The sequence below is a fragment of the Nematolebias whitei genome, chromosome 10 (assembly GCF_014905685.2).
Source record: "Nematolebias whitei isolate Nwh7 chromosome 10, NemWhi1, whole genome shotgun sequence".
Lineage (NCBI taxonomy): Eukaryota > Metazoa > Chordata > Actinopteri > Cyprinodontiformes > Rivulidae > Nematolebias > Nematolebias whitei.
Genome location: NC_056507.1, coordinates 20,228,605 through 20,247,812, shown reverse-complemented (window position 1 = coordinate 20,247,812; position 19,208 = coordinate 20,228,605). Strand labels below are relative to the sequence as shown.

At 37.2% G+C, this 19,208-nt stretch overlaps 1 protein-coding gene and 1 long non-coding RNA gene across 2 annotated transcripts; one reads left to right on the top strand and one right to left on the bottom strand.

The window, feature by feature from the left end:
* Positions 1-319: 319 nt before the first annotated feature.
* LOC119416237 lies at positions 320-19,116 on the bottom strand. Its single transcript, XR_005187080.1, has 3 exons — positions 19,000-19,116; positions 14,324-14,389; positions 320-363 (listed from the first exon to the last, which is right to left on the bottom strand). It is a non-coding gene; the product is annotated as an uncharacterized LOC119416237 (long non-coding RNA).
* On the top strand, positions 9,742-16,900 carry LOC119416236 (thromboxane-A synthase-like). The gene is given in 14 exon segments (XM_037683443.1): positions 9,742-9,771; positions 10,264-10,408; positions 10,650-10,743; positions 10,953-11,005; positions 11,102-11,198; positions 11,303-11,419; positions 12,334-12,422; positions 12,512-12,660; positions 12,883-13,013; positions 13,110-13,463; positions 13,544-13,632; positions 13,800-13,937; positions 15,895-16,057; positions 16,635-16,900. Coding segments are annotated over 13 exon segments (1,737 nt in total). The 5' UTR covers positions 9,742-9,771; positions 10,264-10,307; the 3' UTR covers positions 16,797-16,900.
* Positions 19,117-19,208: the final 92 nt, after the last annotated feature.

Sequence of the window (19,208 nt, the reverse complement as noted above, 5' to 3'; positions counted from 1 at the left end):
GTCCATCTGGTAGATTTGAGGTCAGATAAGGGTCAGACCAGGTTCACTACAGCTTGCTCAGAAAAGTTTACCAAATCCCTAATTATTACGTACCGTTCATACAATATCTGATGACAAAATGATGACAAAAACACAAGCAGAGGGGGGAAGTCTGATGAAGATGGTGCTGCTGCTAATCGACATTCACAAAAATGAATTAATGTTTATTACACAATGGATCAAATCCGCTGCTTTGACAGATGGCAGGGCAGTAGAAACCCCAGTCATGTAAATTACATTTTCAGCTTCTGGATTCATTTTTCATCACTGTGAGTAGTCTTTCCTCTCTGTTCCCCGGTGCTCACAGATGCCTGTCACGTCACCCTGAAAAGACAAGAGAAAAAGAGAGTGTGACACAGATGCACCCCTCCGACAGAGAGACGGGCAGACTGAGAGGTGTAGCTGATCCCTCAGATGCACTGCAGGCTTAATATCCTCTCTTTGTGTCGTCTGAAGCCATGAGGTTCCAGGATGACGTCAGTGATATTTCTGTCCATCTCTTGGTCAGGGAGGGGTCATTATCTCTAATGCATTATTCACAGATGTGGCATCAACCTAGAAGGATCTTATCTCAACAGGGCAATGCAACTATCACCCCCTGAGTCATCTGCAGAAACGACTCAGCTCTCATTTTACCTTTTGAAATGATTACTTTCTGAGGGGATCCACAAATAAAAGCAATAAATTGTTGGAAACTCAAATATATTTGGTGTTTCTGCATAAATGTCCCCACAGATAATGTTGAGATACCCAGCAGTGAATTTCTGGCTGATGTTTTGAATGTCAACAGCTGTCACCAGACTTACATTGTTAGATGAGCCTTTCTTTCACTCCTGAACCCAAAGGGAGATAAACCACACACAAATGAACACAAGCACATATTTACTGAATACAAAAACTGACAATAATGCTCTTCCTGTCAAAGTTTTTTTTTTTTTTTTTTTTTTTTTTTTTAACTAAGGAAATAAATACATACCATATTTTTTTGGATTATAAGGCGCACCGGATTATAAGACTCACTGTTGGATGTTAAGGATGTTAAGTGCGCCTTATAGACCAAAAAAAATACAGTAACCCCTCTTTTCTTGCAGGTAACTGGCTGCAATTGTGTGTGTTGATGCATGATATCAGACTGTTAGCAAAATATCATGGACCACTGGAAGAAGTTTAATGAAACTCTCAGGTAATCATTGAAAGTATACATTTAGGTGTACGTCAGCCTGGTTACCACAACCAATCAGTTTTGGGGGAACACAAAATTGTCTATTACAGCCATTTTTACAGATACAGAGGTAAAATTTGGAATACTTGTAGCTGAGAGTCGTCCCAAACACATACTACAAACAATAACTAGTCATTTAAGATGTTTGATTAAAATGTTGGCCTGCATTCCTTCTAGGCCGGCTGGTTTCAATATTTTTCTTTAGGCAGCTCTTGTTTTATTCCACTTTTCTCCTATTAATAGTAATCTAATTTCAAGTTCTGCTCATCACAGTCTGAGACTTCACATAAAGCGCTGTAAATATTAACATTTGACATGATTGGTGTAGGGCAGCATGGTGGCGCAACTGGTAGAGCTGCTGCCTCTCAGCGAGCAGGTCCCCAGTTCATATCCTGGTCTGGGGACCTTTCTGGGTGGAGTTTGCATGTTCTCTCTCTGTATGCGTGTGTTTTCTCCGGGTACTCCGGTTTCCTCCCACAGACCAAAAACATGCATGTTAGGCTGATTGGTAACTCTAAATTGTCCCTAGTTGTGAGTGAGAGAGTGAATGGTTGTTTGTCTCTATGTGTCCCTGTGATGGACTGGAGACCTGTCCAGGGTGTACCCCGCCCCTCTCACAATGATTGCTGGACATGGGCACCGGCGACCCCCGTGACCCAAAATGGAAGAAGCGGGTAAAGATAATGGCTGAATGGATGGAATATATTTAGATGGACATTGGACTATAAAATTCAAGCAAATTTAGGTTAAGTTTGGTTTATTGCTTGTTGTGCTGTTTGAAAAGCAAATAAATAAACAAATAAACAGTAGGAAAAAACAAGAATTGTAGGCAACATAATCAAGGCAATGTAAACAACGCCTTGATTTGTTATTGGCCTGATTTTTTGTTTATTATTCATTTATTTAATAAATTATACTCACTGAATGTATATTTAACTGATTGAGATGCAAGTATATGAAGTTAAGCACTACATCAATAGAATAGGTTTAATCTCTGAACTTGTCATCATGACCTATTTGTAAGACATAACTCTGCAAAGACAAACTTAGATCTATTATATTTCCCCCAAACCAAGTGGTCTGGTGATGAACGGAACAGCAGCATCGTGATCAGCAGCTTGTTCCCTGTGGGAAGAGCAGCTTGAATACCGACTCAGAAAACATGTTTGCAGACAAAAACCATCCTCGCAGTAGTAAAGGTCACCGTCTTGGTGCTCACTCTGCAAACTTGTCCTGTGCTCTGCTGCAAAATGGGAGTGTGTGATCACTTCCTGTCTCCTTGTTGTAGTGCCATTTAAAGTCACACATTTAATCAGGCAAAATATGAACAAGGTGAAAACTAAACATCTGCTGCTGCATCTTCTAGTGGTCCAAAGTTTTTCCCCAAACCTTTAATATTAGTACAGTGTTTGGGTTTTCTTGGTGCAGTGCATACAGTGCATGCATGTGTACTTGTTGAAGTACAGTAAACCCATTTATGCAGTTAAAATAATGGTGGTGTTTTTCTTTTACACACTTGATGTTTCTTTCATTTGCATCTGTGACATAGTTGTGTGGCCTGGCCAGTATTTTTCATTCATACATGTTTAACCCCCAATCTTGTTTTAAATTCACTGGCTGCTCCTGTGCTGCTAACAATAAGGCCGCCTGCCTCTCTGGTACGCAAACTTCGTCCATGCTCCTCCATGTAAGTCACTGGAGGAGGATCTGACAGCTAATAAGCACCATATTCCCCATTCAAAATATGTTTCTGTTGATTCAATGAATGCAATGCAATTTAAAAGACACTAAAGGGGAAAACAATACAGCATTGACATCAGCGCTCTTTGTGCTAAAAGGTACAAAATTTGACATAATGGATTTTTATTTTTTTTGTCTCTCTTGTAAGACCGTTTTCTTTATTTTCCTATTTTGGGTAATAGTTCATTATCATTCATGCCATTTCCTTTCCTTTCTAGAAATTGCCCTACTCTGGAAAAAAAAAAGAAAAAAAAGAGGGTTATTAAGAATGATGGATACTACAATCATCAGCTGCCTCCGCTAACATCATAATTGAAAGGGTCATTTTTGTGTTACAAAATGACGACAACGCCAGACCCAGGCCTTATTGAACAATGAAGAGGAGAAGGATAGTCGGGTAAAAGCTCAAAATTGAATGCACTTACAGTTCAGTCACGGGAGGAAATAATGCTTTGTATATGCAAAGCCTCTGTCTAGCATGTATATGGTTTTGTTTTGCATTGTCATTCCATTTTCTTCATTTTGTTTGTGTATTCTGAAAGACAGAATATTTCCATAGATATAGATTATGGTCTACACATTCATTAGCTCCTCTCTACTTTATGTTCACATGGAAAATGTGTCCAGGTGAATGTGCACGTTTGAATTTCTATGAATAAGCTTTTGCATAAACGATTTTCCCTGAAACCTTGCCTACATTTTTAATTAATTTATGTCCCTGAAGCAAATTTAATCTCCTGCTCTTTGTTTTTCTTTCCCTTTTGTGGCGTTTGACCCGATAGATGCAGTGCTATTTGTACTGTTCACCACACAGGTAGCTTTGTGTTTCTTGTTATTCAAATCATTATTTTAATTGTTTTGCATTGCTTTGATGGCTTGGAAGTTGCTTGTGAACTTGAATAAGCCAACCACAGTGACCTCCTCTCTTTCCAGTGCTTTATTTTATTCTTTACTTTATCATCGAAGACAATATGATCAATCAAGTGGACTTTTGAAAAGCAAATGAAAAGAAAGCAGAGTTGGTAAAAGTTGTCCTGGTATTTTTTGTCATAATTAGGACAGTTTGGCTCATGCTTTTTATTGAATCGTCACTGATCCTACATACAGGGCTGGCAAAAGGCATAAGCAAGCGGCTGCTTAGGGCACCGGGGCCCAATAGAGGGTCCCCGAATTGGAATTGATTTTTATTTTATTTTTAGTAATGCTTAGGCCTGTCACGATAAAATATTTTGCTGGGCAATTAATTGTCTCAGAAATTATTGCGATAAACGATAATATTGTTTGAAATTTGACAATAATTACTAATTATTGTGAAATTTAAGAAGAAATGTAGGTTAATTTCTGTGTAGTATCTTTTTTGACCACCGGATGGAAGTATAAGGCTGTTTAAACCGAAGGATTCGTGATAGTGGGGGAGCGAGGTCTCTTTAAGAAAAATGGGAGGGAGGGCCCTTGACGTGACATAGCAATGATTCTATATGATTCAATTTAATATTTTAAGTTCAGCTTTTGCAAATTGTTGCACACCCGGTAAGTTTACATATTTTAAAAACAAATTTTTCAACTTTAAATTTCTTTTTTAAACAATTGTATGTGGTTTCAAGTAATTGTTCATTTACATTAAGTATTTCTTTGATATTGAGTTATTTAATTTAGTCTCTTTTTGCACAATTTATTTTTTTATGCATCCAAGTTATTTTATTTGTTTGTTGTTGATCTTGCAGTGCAAATTATTTTGAACATTACTCTTGCAGTTTTTTGAAACCAAAGATAATAAACCAGAGCACACTTTTGCTGTAAAATACATTACATACTGGTGTTTTGTTTGTTAGTTTGTTTGCGTTTTTGAAGAGTTGCAATGAGTTTGTTAGGTGGGAGAATGATCTGATCATCTGACTGTTGATTGCAGTAATCCACATTATTAGCAGAAATAAAGGGCCCCAAACTAAATTTAGCTTAGGGCCTCATGGAGGCTGGGGCCGGCACTTTCTACATCGGTAAAATATTATGAGAGTGAAGTTTTTTCTAAGTTCAGTAGTTTGAAACAGTTTTATCAAACAATAAGAATGTTTTGTTGCAGTTCAACCTCTAAACAATTTTCATCCAAACTGTACCAGGTTGGGTTTGATATTAAGTTTTGATCATGAGTTTTAATTATTTAGTGAATTTTAGGTATCCAAATGAGTTATAATCTAGTTTTTGTTATTGTCAAAACCCTTATTAATTTTTATTTAATCAGGCAAATACCACTGAGATCACAGATCTCTTTTACAAGAGAGTCCTGAGCCTGAATGCAGCCTAACATGCATGTTTTAGAACTGTGGGAGGAAACCGGAGTATCTGGGAAAAAGAACACACAAACATGAGGAAAACATGCAAACTCCACACAGAAAGACCCCAGGTCCAAACCAGGGATTGATTGACCTTCTTGCTGTGCGGCATTAGCACTAACCACTAAGTTGTGCTGCCTTAAATGTCCTCAGCCCTCCTTCCAGCTCACTGCACACCTGCCTCCCTTTCATAATCATCACACCTGTTACCCATTACCCCACACTTTTCATTTCTCCTTGTTTTTCTTAATTCTTTGTCACATCTCTCCGGGGATTTTGTCATGTTGCCTATTACTCATATGCTGTCCATTGTTGAAAAGGTTTAGCAGGTTTTTAATGTGTCTTTTTCAGAAGACATTGAAGGTGTAAAAATACAATTAAAGATCCAATAAACTGATTTGAGGATTTTATGTGATTAATTAAAAAAAACATATAAATTGTGTTGTATTTTTTATATATTTTACATGAGATAGGATTGACATTTGGTCTACTTTTCATTCAGTCATAAAATCTTTATTGGTAACAATTTATTGAGGCTCTGCGGGTCTCTTTTGATGAGGAAAGTAAACAGATGTGTGATGCGGACTTCCCGAGCGCTGCTTTTCTCCACGCTGTGTGTGTCCATTAAATGACTTTTCATCTCTCAGCAGGCCTCATTCAAATCAAAAGTAATATAATGTAAATAAGCCCGGATGAGGGTTTTAGTGACAGCAGCCAGGGCCAGGAAGCTGGGCAGGCGGAGAGAGGAATGGGAGGCAGCACAAAGACCCGAACACAAAGACAAATCAGGCATGAAAAGGAGAGCCAGTTCAGCAGAAATCATTTGCACGGTAATAGTTTGTTCTTGTCTCCAGAAAATTGAACCTTTCAAAGAATGGATTGGGGACAACATATAAATAAGAACCACTGAAAAAAAATTCTGTTTTTATGTTTTCTTTAATTAAACTTCAGAAAAAAGAGGTTCATGTGAGCATAAAGAGGCTATATGAAATTCTGACCTGGTAATGCTGGCCATAGTCCACTGAATATTATATTAATTTCTGAACTGCTTCTGTTCACTTTTTGTATGTGGCTCTTTATTCATGTCTGATAACAAACATTGTACATGAACACGAGAACATTTGAGCTTTATCTTTGCAAAAGTCTGACCTGAAAGCTCGTCTTCAATATGTCCCTCCTCTTTGTTTGTAATAAAGATTTGAAAGGTCCAAACTGCATAAATTCTGATTTCCTTCTTTATTTTTTCCTTCAGTGCTATTAAACCTGGTAAAAATAACAAATATATACTCTGACATACTTGAGGTCTTGATTCGAGTGGTCTTCAATCAGTGTTTTTGAAAATGAATGACCATGTAAATATGCCAAAACCCAAAAAAATTAAAATCACCGCGGAGCTACTTGTTTTTCATCAAATGTGCTTTTCTTTCTTACAGCACTTCACATTCTTAAAATGTGTTGAAATTCTGGGCTCAAGGAACATTTCCTATCATCTTTTGAACAATAAACAACTCAGTTTGGACTTGAGAAAATATTTCTTGTTCAGAAGAAACTGGGTAGTGATTGTTTGATTTGCAAATTAGCTTTAGAGATTTTAGCAGTTTTTTCTGGCTTTTTATTGTGAACAAGGACAAAGACTGGCAGGTAAAAGAACAGAGGCCTTTATTCAGCGCACGATGAAAACCCTCCTGCAGCTCTTTTGCCCTTTTGAAGGCTGTCCTACAATCTGAGCCCCGATGGAGTCAACAAACAGCTTCAAATGGTCTGAGGACCAAAATGTAGGCACGAGTGCTACTTGCGAGTCAAACCAGCCCTTAGTGAAAAAAGAAATGGCTACAATGCAGAAAGCTGTTCTTATATGAACATTCATCTCCAAAGATTTTCTTGCACATTTCATTCAGTCACAAACTTTGACACACCGTTTGTCTTTATGCAGTCTGACAGGAAGCAATGCAGGTGTTCATTGTTTTATTTCAGGCTCTTAGTGCCCTCTGGTGGGCCTCAGAACAGAAACCAGCTCACTTCTTCTGGTCTTTAATAGCTTGCTGCTGCACCAGTTGTTACTCCTGCTTGGCTGGATTCTGTGCAAAGGATGCTTTATCAGACCAGAAATATTGTGCATTCTTTCTTTGTCAGTGAAAACACTGAAATATTGCTTCTATTCTATAAGTCAGCTTATGTAATTTTATCTTCTTTGATTTCCTTAACCTATTCCCAGTCATTATTAAAAAGAACCTGACCCTTTAGACAAATGACAAACAGTTTATCCTTTTCTTGGAGCATTGCCATTATTTCCTGTGTATTCTAATTTAAAATCTTTATTCTGAACTCAAATGTTTGTCTGAGTTTATATGTGCAAAATGCTGGAAGCCCGTCTGCACATCGTTCACTGTGTTGTTTCATTGTTATTTTGCTCAGATGATGCTGACTGATTATGCACATGCCACATGCACACACAGATGAGCACTTTGAACTTGCAGTCAGCTTTGTTTAACACCTCCAAGGATTTGGGTAAGTAACCGTCTCTGGGTGTGCATAATTAGGACATTGTGTCATCTGAATTCAAATGACCCACCTGCTCCGAGAATCATTTCCTGCAAGGTAAACTCTGCACCTCCGCTTCGCGTTACCGTTTTTGTGCATTGCTTGGTGACTTGGGTTTTAATTACCGGTAAAATCACAAATTTTCCTTCAAACTGAACACAAAAATAATGTATTTATTATTGAGCTAGGCCTCTGAATATCAAAAACACACTGTAGGCTGGAATTGATTAAAGTGTTGAGTTAATTCAGAACCAACTATGACTGTTTTAGAAAAGAGCCTGAAAAAAAAGTTTAGTTTGTTATTGACACAAGCTATCTTTATTTTATTTTATTTTATAACTATAAATAAAACTTTTCAAAAGGCCTGATAAGAGCTGCTGCCTCTCAGCGAACAGGTCCCTGGTTCAAATCCCGGTCCGGGGGCCTTTCTGGGTGGAGTTTGCATGTTCTCTCTGTGCATGCGTGGGTTTTCTCCGGGTACTCCGGTTTCCTCCCACAGACCAAAAACATGCATGTTAGGCTGATTGGTAACTCTAAATTGTCCCTAGGTGTGAGTGAGAGAGTGAATGGTTGTTTGTCTCGTTTGTCTCTATGTGGCCCTGTGATGAACTTGCGACCTGTCCAGGGTGTACCCCGCCCCTCGCACAGTGATTGCTGGACATGGGCACCGGCGACCCCCGTGACCCAAAATGGAATAAACGGGTAAAGAAAATGGATGGATGGATGGAAAAGGCCTGATATTCCTTGAAATTGTGCTTATATTGAATGCCATCCTTCCCGACAGAGTTTGAAATCAAGACCAATTCATGATGAGGAATAAAAATTAGAGTTAGAGAACTCAATGCGTGGTCTGTTAGCACCTAAAGAATGCTGAGGAGGACTCTCAGCTACTACCACTCCAAACTTTGCTCAGTTTCAGTAAAACTGATGGAGTTATAGCCACTTTTGTAATGACTAAGGTCAGTTATTTCTTGAATTAGCTGGACATCTAAAAAGTAATAAGCTGCAGGTGCACATCCAGTGATTACTTTCTGAACATTACATTAACAATCTGTCCAGTAGTTTCTGACATATTTGGATAATGTTACAGGAAAATAAACACACATGCAGACACACTCAACCAATAGAATTAAAACTTTCAATAACCAACAACTAATATTAATGAATTCACACATTAGTCTTACTGTTTACAAATGTAGGGCCATGCAGTCAGTATTCAGATAAAAAGTAAAGTAGCTTTTTGGACAGGTATTAAGCCAACTGAAGCTAGAAAATAAAAAGGTTAGTCATGTAGCCATTTATAAAGTGTATATTACATTTATTGACATTTATTTTGGTGAATCTGGAATAACTTTGATGGATGGAAAGATTTTGTGAGAACTGTTCTTGCCTGTTTGCAGAGGTTTCTTCATGAATAACATGATGTGTGACTGTCCTCTACAGGCAATCCAAGGAAGAAGCAGCTTATTTCCTTTTGAGAATGTATGCCACCTTTATGGTGATCAAAAGACACATCCAAAATAAGCAAAGATGTTTCTGCAGATTCTCCATTTAATATAATGCTCTACAATTCAATATGATTAGGGAGTCGAGGAGGAAAACTGAAGACAAAAGTTCTTGTACAGAAATATCACATGTCAATCTAAAAGATGGGTTTTTGTGTTTTTTGAACGGTGAATGGCGTACTGGTAATAATTGAGAACGAGGTGTTTTAAAATTCAGTTTTCAGTGTTAAAAAGGACCATTTTCGGGTTGTATTGATAATTTATGCCATGTCATTGCGCTCCTGTCCAGCTGGGGGCAGTATAGATCACAGTGACGTGTTGAGTGACGTGAGTTCGATAAACAGAAGAGCGCTGCTGTTTATTTACATTTTGAGAGGAAAGACCCCGAAGTACAGTAAGTAAACAAAATATTTTAACATGATCTCGGAGATGAGAACGAAGCAGACAAATACCTGAAAACTGTATCGGTGAATAAAAGTTGCATTTACTAAAATTATGTGTAAAGGGCAGTTATGCTATGGCGTTAGCTTGGAAATGTTATTGTTATTACAGTTATTGTAATGATTGTTATTATTAAATGAATGCGGTATACTGTACTCGGAAAGATGATTTTGTATAATTTCAGGCTAGTTAAAGTACATGTCCCGTGTGTGTTCAGATCAGGAGACACAAAAGCACAATAGTGCCTTTGTCATTATGTGCTTTTGTGTCATTTACCTGAAAAAACTGGGGCCCGAACAAGCAGGACTAGACTAAACTGTCAAAGCAATATTTAGTGCCATCACTAGCATCTGTTTTTATTCATACCAGGTGTTTATGTAGAATTTGATAAATAAAACTTTAGGTAAGGACAGTGCATTTCTTATGATTTATTTTTTGTCCTCAGGAATCTTCCTCTAATTTGGATTTTTAAAGAAGCATTTTGTCATCATGGAGTCAGTAAGTGACTTTCTAAATGTATTCAACATTGAGATCAGCAGAACTTCCCTGACACTGGGCTTCATCCTCGTATTTCTGTCTCTCTTTTACTGGTAAGTGAATGTTTATCATTAAATATATGGTTCAGCTAATTGTGCATCAAGCAGGTTTTGAATTTCTTTAGATTAATTTGGTAAGACTATCTGAAAACATTTATGGAGCTTATTATAAATGTGGGAGCCCGCTTATTTACATTTCTCTACTTAACTCAGCGCAGATTGTAAATGACCTCATTGTTGTCTTAGCTGTGAGAATTTTTTTTTTTTACATATTTTCTTCCATTTCTTTCTGCAGGTATTCAGTCTATCCTTTCTCAGTCCTCTCTCGATTTGGAATCAAACATCCAAAGCCAGTTCCATTATTTGGTAACGTGTTCATGTTTCGTGAGGTGAGATCCAGTTTAAAAATGAAATATCAGAATAATCTCCATTATTCTACATTTTCTCTAGTTCTTTGTGTTATTGTCATTGACAGAGAATTTGTAGAGAGGTTTGATTTTGTTCTGAAACTTTTTTCTGCAGTTTAAATATGCAGTAGTCTGTGAAGTAAGATCTCGTGATGTTAGTTACAGGGTTTTTTATTTCATTTTTTCCTCAGGGTTTTTTCAAGCCCCTCAATAATCTTATAAATACACATGGAAGAGTATGTGGGTGAGTAAAATTGCAAGTTAAACTAGCTTCTGTTAGAATTAAAAAACTACTTTAGTAATTTATATTTTTCTCACTATAACATGTAAATTGTATTAGGTATTATTTAGGTCGGAAACCAGTAGTGGTGATAGCAGATCCTGATATGCTCAGGCAAATAATGGTCAAGGACTTCAGTAGCTTTTCTAACAGAATGGTAAGGACATGAGCAAATGTTTGCTGATGTTCACACAAAGCTAATCCCATGTTTCCAACACAAGCTTTGATAATGCATTATAAATGCTGGTATTATATGTGCAGGCATTTCGCTTTGTCACCAAGCCTATAACAGACTGTCTGCTCATGTTGAGGGATGAAAAGTGGAAGAGAGTTCGAAGCATCCTGACTCCATCCTTCAGTGCTTCCAAGATGAAAGAAGTGAGATTATATTGTTCCCATTAGTAAGGAAATAGCTGCTTGCTCAGTTTTTTTTATGATGAATTAGTTTTTGCTATAGTTATTGCAGTATAATAGTATGTAAATATTTCATAAAGAAAAAGCTAAATTAAAATAACAAGTACAGTAGTCCCTCGCTACTTCACGGTTTGTTTTTCGTGGACTCACTCTATCGCGGTTTTTCAAAGTAAGATTGGACATGACACAGAACTGGCTGAATGTTGGATGAGCCGCACGATCAGCAAGGATTTTTTTAAGTTAAAATAAATTATTTTAAATGATTTAGCACCTGCTGCACTTGTGTGCAGCCCACAGCTCCGGCTCTCCTTCCTGCAGCTGATCAGCTGATCTCCGCTCTGCAGCGGAGAAGTGGTGGGCGTGACTGAGAGGCCTGGCAGGTGTCAGAGAACTGAAATCATGACATTCTGTGCTCTTTTGGAGCGTGTGGAGTTTAGAAGCATTAGAATATTACAAGAGTGTGGGAAGGGTTCAAAACACCTTAATAAATAATAATAAAAATAAACACACACACACACATATATATATATATATATATATATATATTTATTTATTTATTTATAAATTACTTAATGAACTACTTACTACTTGTACTACTATTCCTACTTTGCGGTTTTTCTTTTATCACGGGGGGCTTCAGGGTACGGATCCCTCGCAATAAATGAGGGACTACTGTATTTGTTCATATATTTTTGTACTTCAGATAAAGTGTTTTAACTTGACACATTTACTGTAATTCATTTGTATCTTCTTAGTACCGTATTATTATTCTGTATATAACGTTGCACTGATTTTCACTAATATTTGAAGGAAAGGTTTGTATTTTATGGTCATACTCTTTGGAGTTCAAAACCATGTCAAGTTTCTTCCTCCTGTAGATGGTTCCTCTCATCAACACAGCCACGGATGCTTTGATGAACAATCTGAATGCCCACGCTGAGTCAGGAGAGGCCTTTGACATCCACAAGTAATCACAAACCATGAGCAGTCATTGATTACGATTTTTTTAAACTTATTTTATCATATCCATTTTATTTCTTTGGCTCTTTTTTGTAGGTGTTTTGGCTGCTTTACCATGGATGTTATTGCCAGTGTGGGTTTTGGAACTCAGGTGGATTCACAGAATAACCCAGATGATCCATTTGTCCGCCACGCTCAGTTGTTTTTTTCCTTTTCTTTTTTCAGGCCTCTTCTGTTATTTTCCAGTATGTCATTATTACACATGAAAAATTTATATGTGGAAATGAAAGTGTAAGGAAATTGAATAATATGAACACAAACTAGATACTGTCTTGTGAAGCAATCTCTATCAGACATTATTTTATAAGGACTAGAAAGTTGGTAATTAGCAATTATGCAAAGCTATTGTAGATATAAAATTGGCATTTCAGGTCGAACAAAACATTTCTTTGTTTTTGTGTCTATAGTTGCTTTTCCTAGTATCATGGCTCCTATTGTACAATTCATCCCAAATGAAAGGAGAGACCAGATGAATAACTTTTTCATTAACACCATTCAAAAAATCATAAAGCAGAGAGAGGAACAACCCCCTGAACAGGTGGATTTCAGATTTGTAACATTTTAAATTTTATGTTGCATATCCAGTTTTCTTTTTTGCCAAATTTTCTGACAGTTGAATAATATTTGCTTGTAGAGACGAATAGACTTTCTCCAGCTGATGTTAGATGCTCGAACCAGCCAAGAGAGTGTCTCCTTAGAGCACTTTGACACAGCAAACCTCTCGGATGACATTGATAACCGGAGCCAGCAGACACAGTCAACTTTGGAGCAAGAAAACAAACTCCCTCGCCCAGACGAACCAGCTGTGAGGCGTCCACAGAAAAAGGGGATGACTGAAGATGAAATTGTGGGTCAGGCTTTTATCTTCCTTGTGGCAGGCTATGAAACAAGCAGCAACACGTTAGCCTTCACCTGCTACCTGTTGGCACTCCACCCTGAATGCCAGCGCAAAGTACAGGAGGAACTGGATGATTTTTTCACAAGACATGTGGGTTTGTTATATTTCTGTTCATTCAAATCACTTTATGTATTTTTATGGATTGTTAGTTTATCCACTTGTTTTAACAGGATTCACCAGATTATACAAATGTCCTGGAGTTGAAGTATTTGGACATGGTTGTGTGTGAAGCACTGCGACTCTACCCTCCTGGTTTCAGGTATGATCAGTGAGGTTAAATGGGTGTATGATTCAGTAAATTCCCTGCTTTTCTGTCATATTTACACTGACGAAGCCATTCTTTGATCACTCATAGAGAAGAATGTAAAAGGTAGGTTTTGTCAACCCGAAGGACTAATATTTTCTTTGGTATTTTGTTTAATGTAGATTTGCACGAGAAGTTGCCCATGACTGTGTTGTGAATGGCCAGTTTCTTCCTAAAGGGATGTCACTGGAAATCCCTGCAGGCTTCCTGCATCATGATCCAGACTACTGGCCTGAGCCGGAGAAGTTCATCCCTGAAAGGTGTTTGTCCTCTCTATATCTAGTAAAAGGTTGATTTGTATTTACTGAGAATTTATCATATTCATATAACCAGAGCATCATCCAGTCTAAGTCACACCATAAATGTTATTTTTTTGCTAGATATTGCTGATGATGACACAATGTTTACAGCTGTCATCTCTATGAGGAGGTTGCAGAATCACCTGCTTGTCCTGGGGCCTTTCTTAATGGAGTGTACATGTTCTCCTGTGCATATGTGGGTTTTCTCTGGGTACTATGGTTTCCTCCCACAGACCAATAACATGCATGTTCGGTTAATTGGTAAATCTAAATTGTCCCTATGTGAGTGAGAGTGTGAATGGCTGTGTGTCTCAATTGTCTATATGGCCCTGTGATGGATTTACGACCTGTCCAGGGTGGACCCGTCCTCTTGCACAATGACTGATGGTGATAGGCACCATCTCCTTGGGACCCTGAAAGAAAAGACAGACAAATAAAATAACCTTCCTTCCCTTTTTCTCTGCATATTTGAAGTTAGGTAGCTGAGGCAGCATGTCAAGAAGGGAAACCCAGACATCTCTCCTCAGTGACCCTCTCCAGCTTTTTCTGAGGTATTCTGAGCTGTTTCCAGGGTAGAAGAGAGATGCCAGCCATCATCTGCACTCGTGTACATGCCCAGCGGTCACTGTGTCAGAGGTGGTGTACACCCTGGACAGGGACGCAAGTCCATCACAAGGCCTGAGATGCACTCCCTTCTGCAAAATGTTTGCCTTAAAAAAATTCAAAGGGATTCCACCAGAAAGCATCCACTCACGAGGAGGCGGTGATCACCTGGCAGCTGTGCCCTTTCTTCACTCAGTTGTTCAAAGCATTTGATTGGAGGTGTGATACAGATGCAACCTTGATCATCGACCTTTGTCTTAAGGTGACCTGGTATCAACTACACTTGAAGAGCCACTAATGCTTGGAACAGTGTTTGTTATGGACAACACATATTGTATCTAGCAAAGAAGTCCAAAATCAGAACACAGCTTGAATTTAATTTAGAGAGGCCATTTCTTCTAATCACCCCACCCAGGTAACTCAGTCATTGACCACATGTCCATTGAAGTCCACCAAGACAGTCATCAAATCTCCTGATGGCACCCTTTCAGGTACACCATCAAGGGACTACAAGAAGGCTGGATATTTCAAACTTCTGCTTACTACTCTCTTCCTAGACAAGTTTAGAGTAAAAAAAGAGCCCAGCTCTTCTCTCAGAGTTGGGATTCAGAGCCTAATCTGTGTGTGATGATAAGCCCACATACATCTGGTTGTTGCCACTCAGTCTCACACCAACATTGGTTCTTTCTCCAAGCTCTACGTGATATTTCATGTTCCAAGAGCCAGTTTATGATGCCAGAAATGAGCACACACTGGCCCCCAGCTTCACTTATCTCCCAACTCACACATACATCAACTACGTTTCCTGCTGGTGGTGGGTTTGCATTGAGGTGGCAATTTGTAGCATATTTGTGGTTAAGCTCTAACAGAAATTAAAGTTCAACCATCAGCTGCTAACCAGCTTCTTCCTTCCCCAGCAGCCATGATTACTTAGTCTAGTTTAGAGAACATGTCTTGTCCCATCAATGTTATGATTTTAGTCTGAGCCCTCTCTGAGGTCAGCTTTCCATGGGGGAGCCTTTCATGAACTAATGCCCTGGACAACACTGTCTCATAGTCATACACATACTCCATCACATTAAAAGGGTTAATTCATAAAGTACATTTTTCATAATAGTATGGGATTTTTGTTTTAATAGAAGCATTATCGAAAATCTGGCATTGCGCACAAAATAAATGCAATATGTTTTGAAATTGGAGTAAAAGACAATGTATCAAGCGTATAAAGTACATTGAAGGACTGTAGGTTTAATTTAAAGTGTTTTTTGCAAAAATCCAATATTCTATATCCTTATATCCTTTGTTTGACCTTCAGGTTTACACCAGAGGCCAGAGCTAGTCGTCATCCATTTGTCTACCTGCCTTTCGGGGCTGGACCCCGTAACTGTGTGGGAATGAGACTTGCCCAGCTGGAAATCAGGATGGCTTTAGTGCATTTGTTCCACAGGTTCAGCATCGAGGCCTGTTCTAAGACTGAGGTGGGTTGGGTCAGCAAGAAAGCAAAAATATTATACTAACATTGTTATTATTATTTTTCTTTTTCAAACAAATACAGTTTGTTTCGGCATTTGTGTTGTAAATGTATTTTTTTTAAAAAGTGGAACTATAAAAGCAAACATAACTTTATGATTTTTATATTTGTTTTGTGAGTTTCATGTTATTAAAATAAAAATACAGCTGATTACTCTTAATTTATACTATGAATTTGTATGAGTTATTACTTGTACTTACTTGACCTCTAAAACTATTTCCAGTTATGTAGAGTAATCTAAATCTTTAGCCTGACAAAATTATTGGAGCCACAAACGTGTAAGTTTTAAAGCAATTGATGTTTTTACATTGAACAAAACATCAGTTATTGGACTAAAGTTTCAAAATACATCTGTCAACACCTTCAAAAAGTGGTTCTAGTTATTGTTACTCTAGATACAGTACATTACAGTAGTATAATATTTTGTCATTTGTACTTTTGTACTTTTTGCAAACGTAGGTGTAAAATATTTCATTTTCTCTTTGTTTTTGTTTATATTTCCTTTTTTTTTTCTAATCATTTAGGTTCCTCTGGACTTGAAATCGTCTAGCACTCTAGGACCCAAAAATGGCGTATTTGTGAAAATCACAAGAAGAGAGAAGTGAGAAGAGCATAAAAACATTACGACTTTGGGTCATTTACATGTCTTTAATAAAAGTGTCAGAGACTCCAAATTTGGAATTTAAGGATAGTACTACTTACATTTAAACCTTTTTAACTACAGGAGGCATTTTCTGTAAAGAACAGATATTTGAGATTTTTTTTTTAATCTTTAGCATTTGTACACATAATCTTCATTTAAACCTATTTATCAATTTTTGTCAGATTTTTAAATATTTTTTACATTAAAAAATGACTCATGTAGTATATAGGAATCTTTTTTTCTTTTGGCTTTTCCCTCTTCAGGGGTCTCCACAATGAGTCATTCTCCATCTCACTCTGTCCTCATTCCAACCTCCATGTCCTCTCTAACTGCATCCATATTTCTCCTCTTTTTCCTGGCAGCTGCATTTCTAACATCCTTCTACCAATATACCCACTGTCCCTCCTCTGGACATGTCCAAACCATCTCAGTCTGGTCTCTCTAACTTTATCTCCCAGTTCGACCTGTGCTGTACCTCTGATGATCTCATTAATCTTATCCATCCTTGTCACTCTTAAGAAGAACCTCAACATCTTCATTTCTGCCACTTCCAGTTCTTTCTCCTGTCTTTTTGTCAGTGCCACAGTCTCCAGATCATACAACATATCTGGTCTCACCACAGTCTTGTAAACTTTTCCTTTGACCTTTAGTTGCCACTGTTTTGTCGCAAATCACTCCCAAAACTTTTTTTCCATCCACCCCATCTTGCCTGGACTCTCTTTTTCACCTCTTTCCCACACTGCCCATTTTTCCTGGACAGTGGACCTTGAAGTCCTGCACCTTTGTGACCTCTGCCTCCCTCTCATTCACACACATGTAGTCTGTCTTACTCGGCTGACTTTCATTCCTCTTCTTTCAAGTGCATACCTCCACCTCTCCAAGTTCTCTTCCACCTGTTCCCTATTCTCACCACAGATCACAATGTCAGTGATGTATTATATAGGAATGAAACCATGAAATGAAAGTAAATACAATTTGTGTTTATAAAATCATTATGCTAAAGTAATGCAAAACTACAGCAGCTGTTTAGTTGTCACAAAAGCTGCTGATCTTGCTCTTTAGTTTGATCATTTGTACATTTTGTTAAAAATGTTCATTAAATTGTGTTGAACTGATTTCCAACAAGTACAATTACCGGTACTTAAATTGTGTTTAAACTCAAAGTTGTTTAAAATAATTGGTAGTCTTATGTAATAACCAATAAATAAATTATATTTAATCATGTGTTTCTGCACTTTTGTTGTTTTACTAGAGCAAATGTTCTTGTTACTGCTGTCCATAGCATTTTCATAGCTGCTTCCATAAAGAAACTTCTGACAATTTTTCCCCATGTGTTTATTATTAGCAAAATAAAAGAGAAACCTAAATAAATCTGGAAATCTTGAGATTGTTTATTATTAAAAACTATGATAAAATAAAAATATTAAAACTGCAGAAAATATTCATGTGTAGACTTAAATCTAACAAATTATTTTGGAAATGAGTTGAATAATCAAGAAACGGCTTCTTGTCTTTGCACGATCTGTTGTGTCAGATATTACAGATGTTACAGATGAGCTTTTTAAGAAAATGTATTCTTTCAACAAAATAAATGTGTAAGAGTAAAATACTTCCTCTGACTTAGTTTTCTTCTGTTTATCATGTCTAACACAGGATTTAAAGCTTTTATAAACTTTACCTCTCACAAATCTCAAAGGGATTTTTAAAATGTATTTTTGTTTGCAGAATTTTGAACATTTTATAAATCTTCTGTTATTGACCAATAAAAAAAATCAAAATTGACAGCGTGTTCACATTTGTTCTGCTTCTTGTGTCTAAGAGATAAATGAAACATTGATCCAATCAACAGGTTATGACAAAATATTTTTGATTGGACTCACTTTGTATAAATAAAACATTGAAAACCATGCATTAATATTCAAGAAGGACATTAGTCTTTTATTAAAACAACTTTTAATTAACAATCTGAATTTGTTAAATGTTTGTGCAAGGGACAAATGAGTGATTCAGAATAGGAGACAAGTGACAAAGTAAATTTTTGTAGGAAAGGAAAATTACATTTATTTAAATTGTGCTGAATTGATTTTCAACAAGTACAATTACCGGTACTTGTGTTTAAAATCAAAGTTGTTTAAAATAATTTGTAGTCTTACGTAAAAATAATTTGTAGTCTTAACCAATAAATAAATTATATTTAATCATGTATTGTTCCAAATTCCTTTTAAATTCACTATAATTGATCTCACCTGCCTTGGATTCTGACGAATTGACCATCCAGATTTTACTTTTAATTTGATTAACTTTTTTTTTCTAAAATGTTTAGATTGTTTCAACCCCAGTCTGTGTCCTGGCCCTTTTCAGACGCTCATGTTTGATATAAGTTGAGGGAATGTTGAAACCAGTACGGTCCATAAAATCTACAGGGGTGGGTGTTGTCTTGGAACAAGTCAAAAGG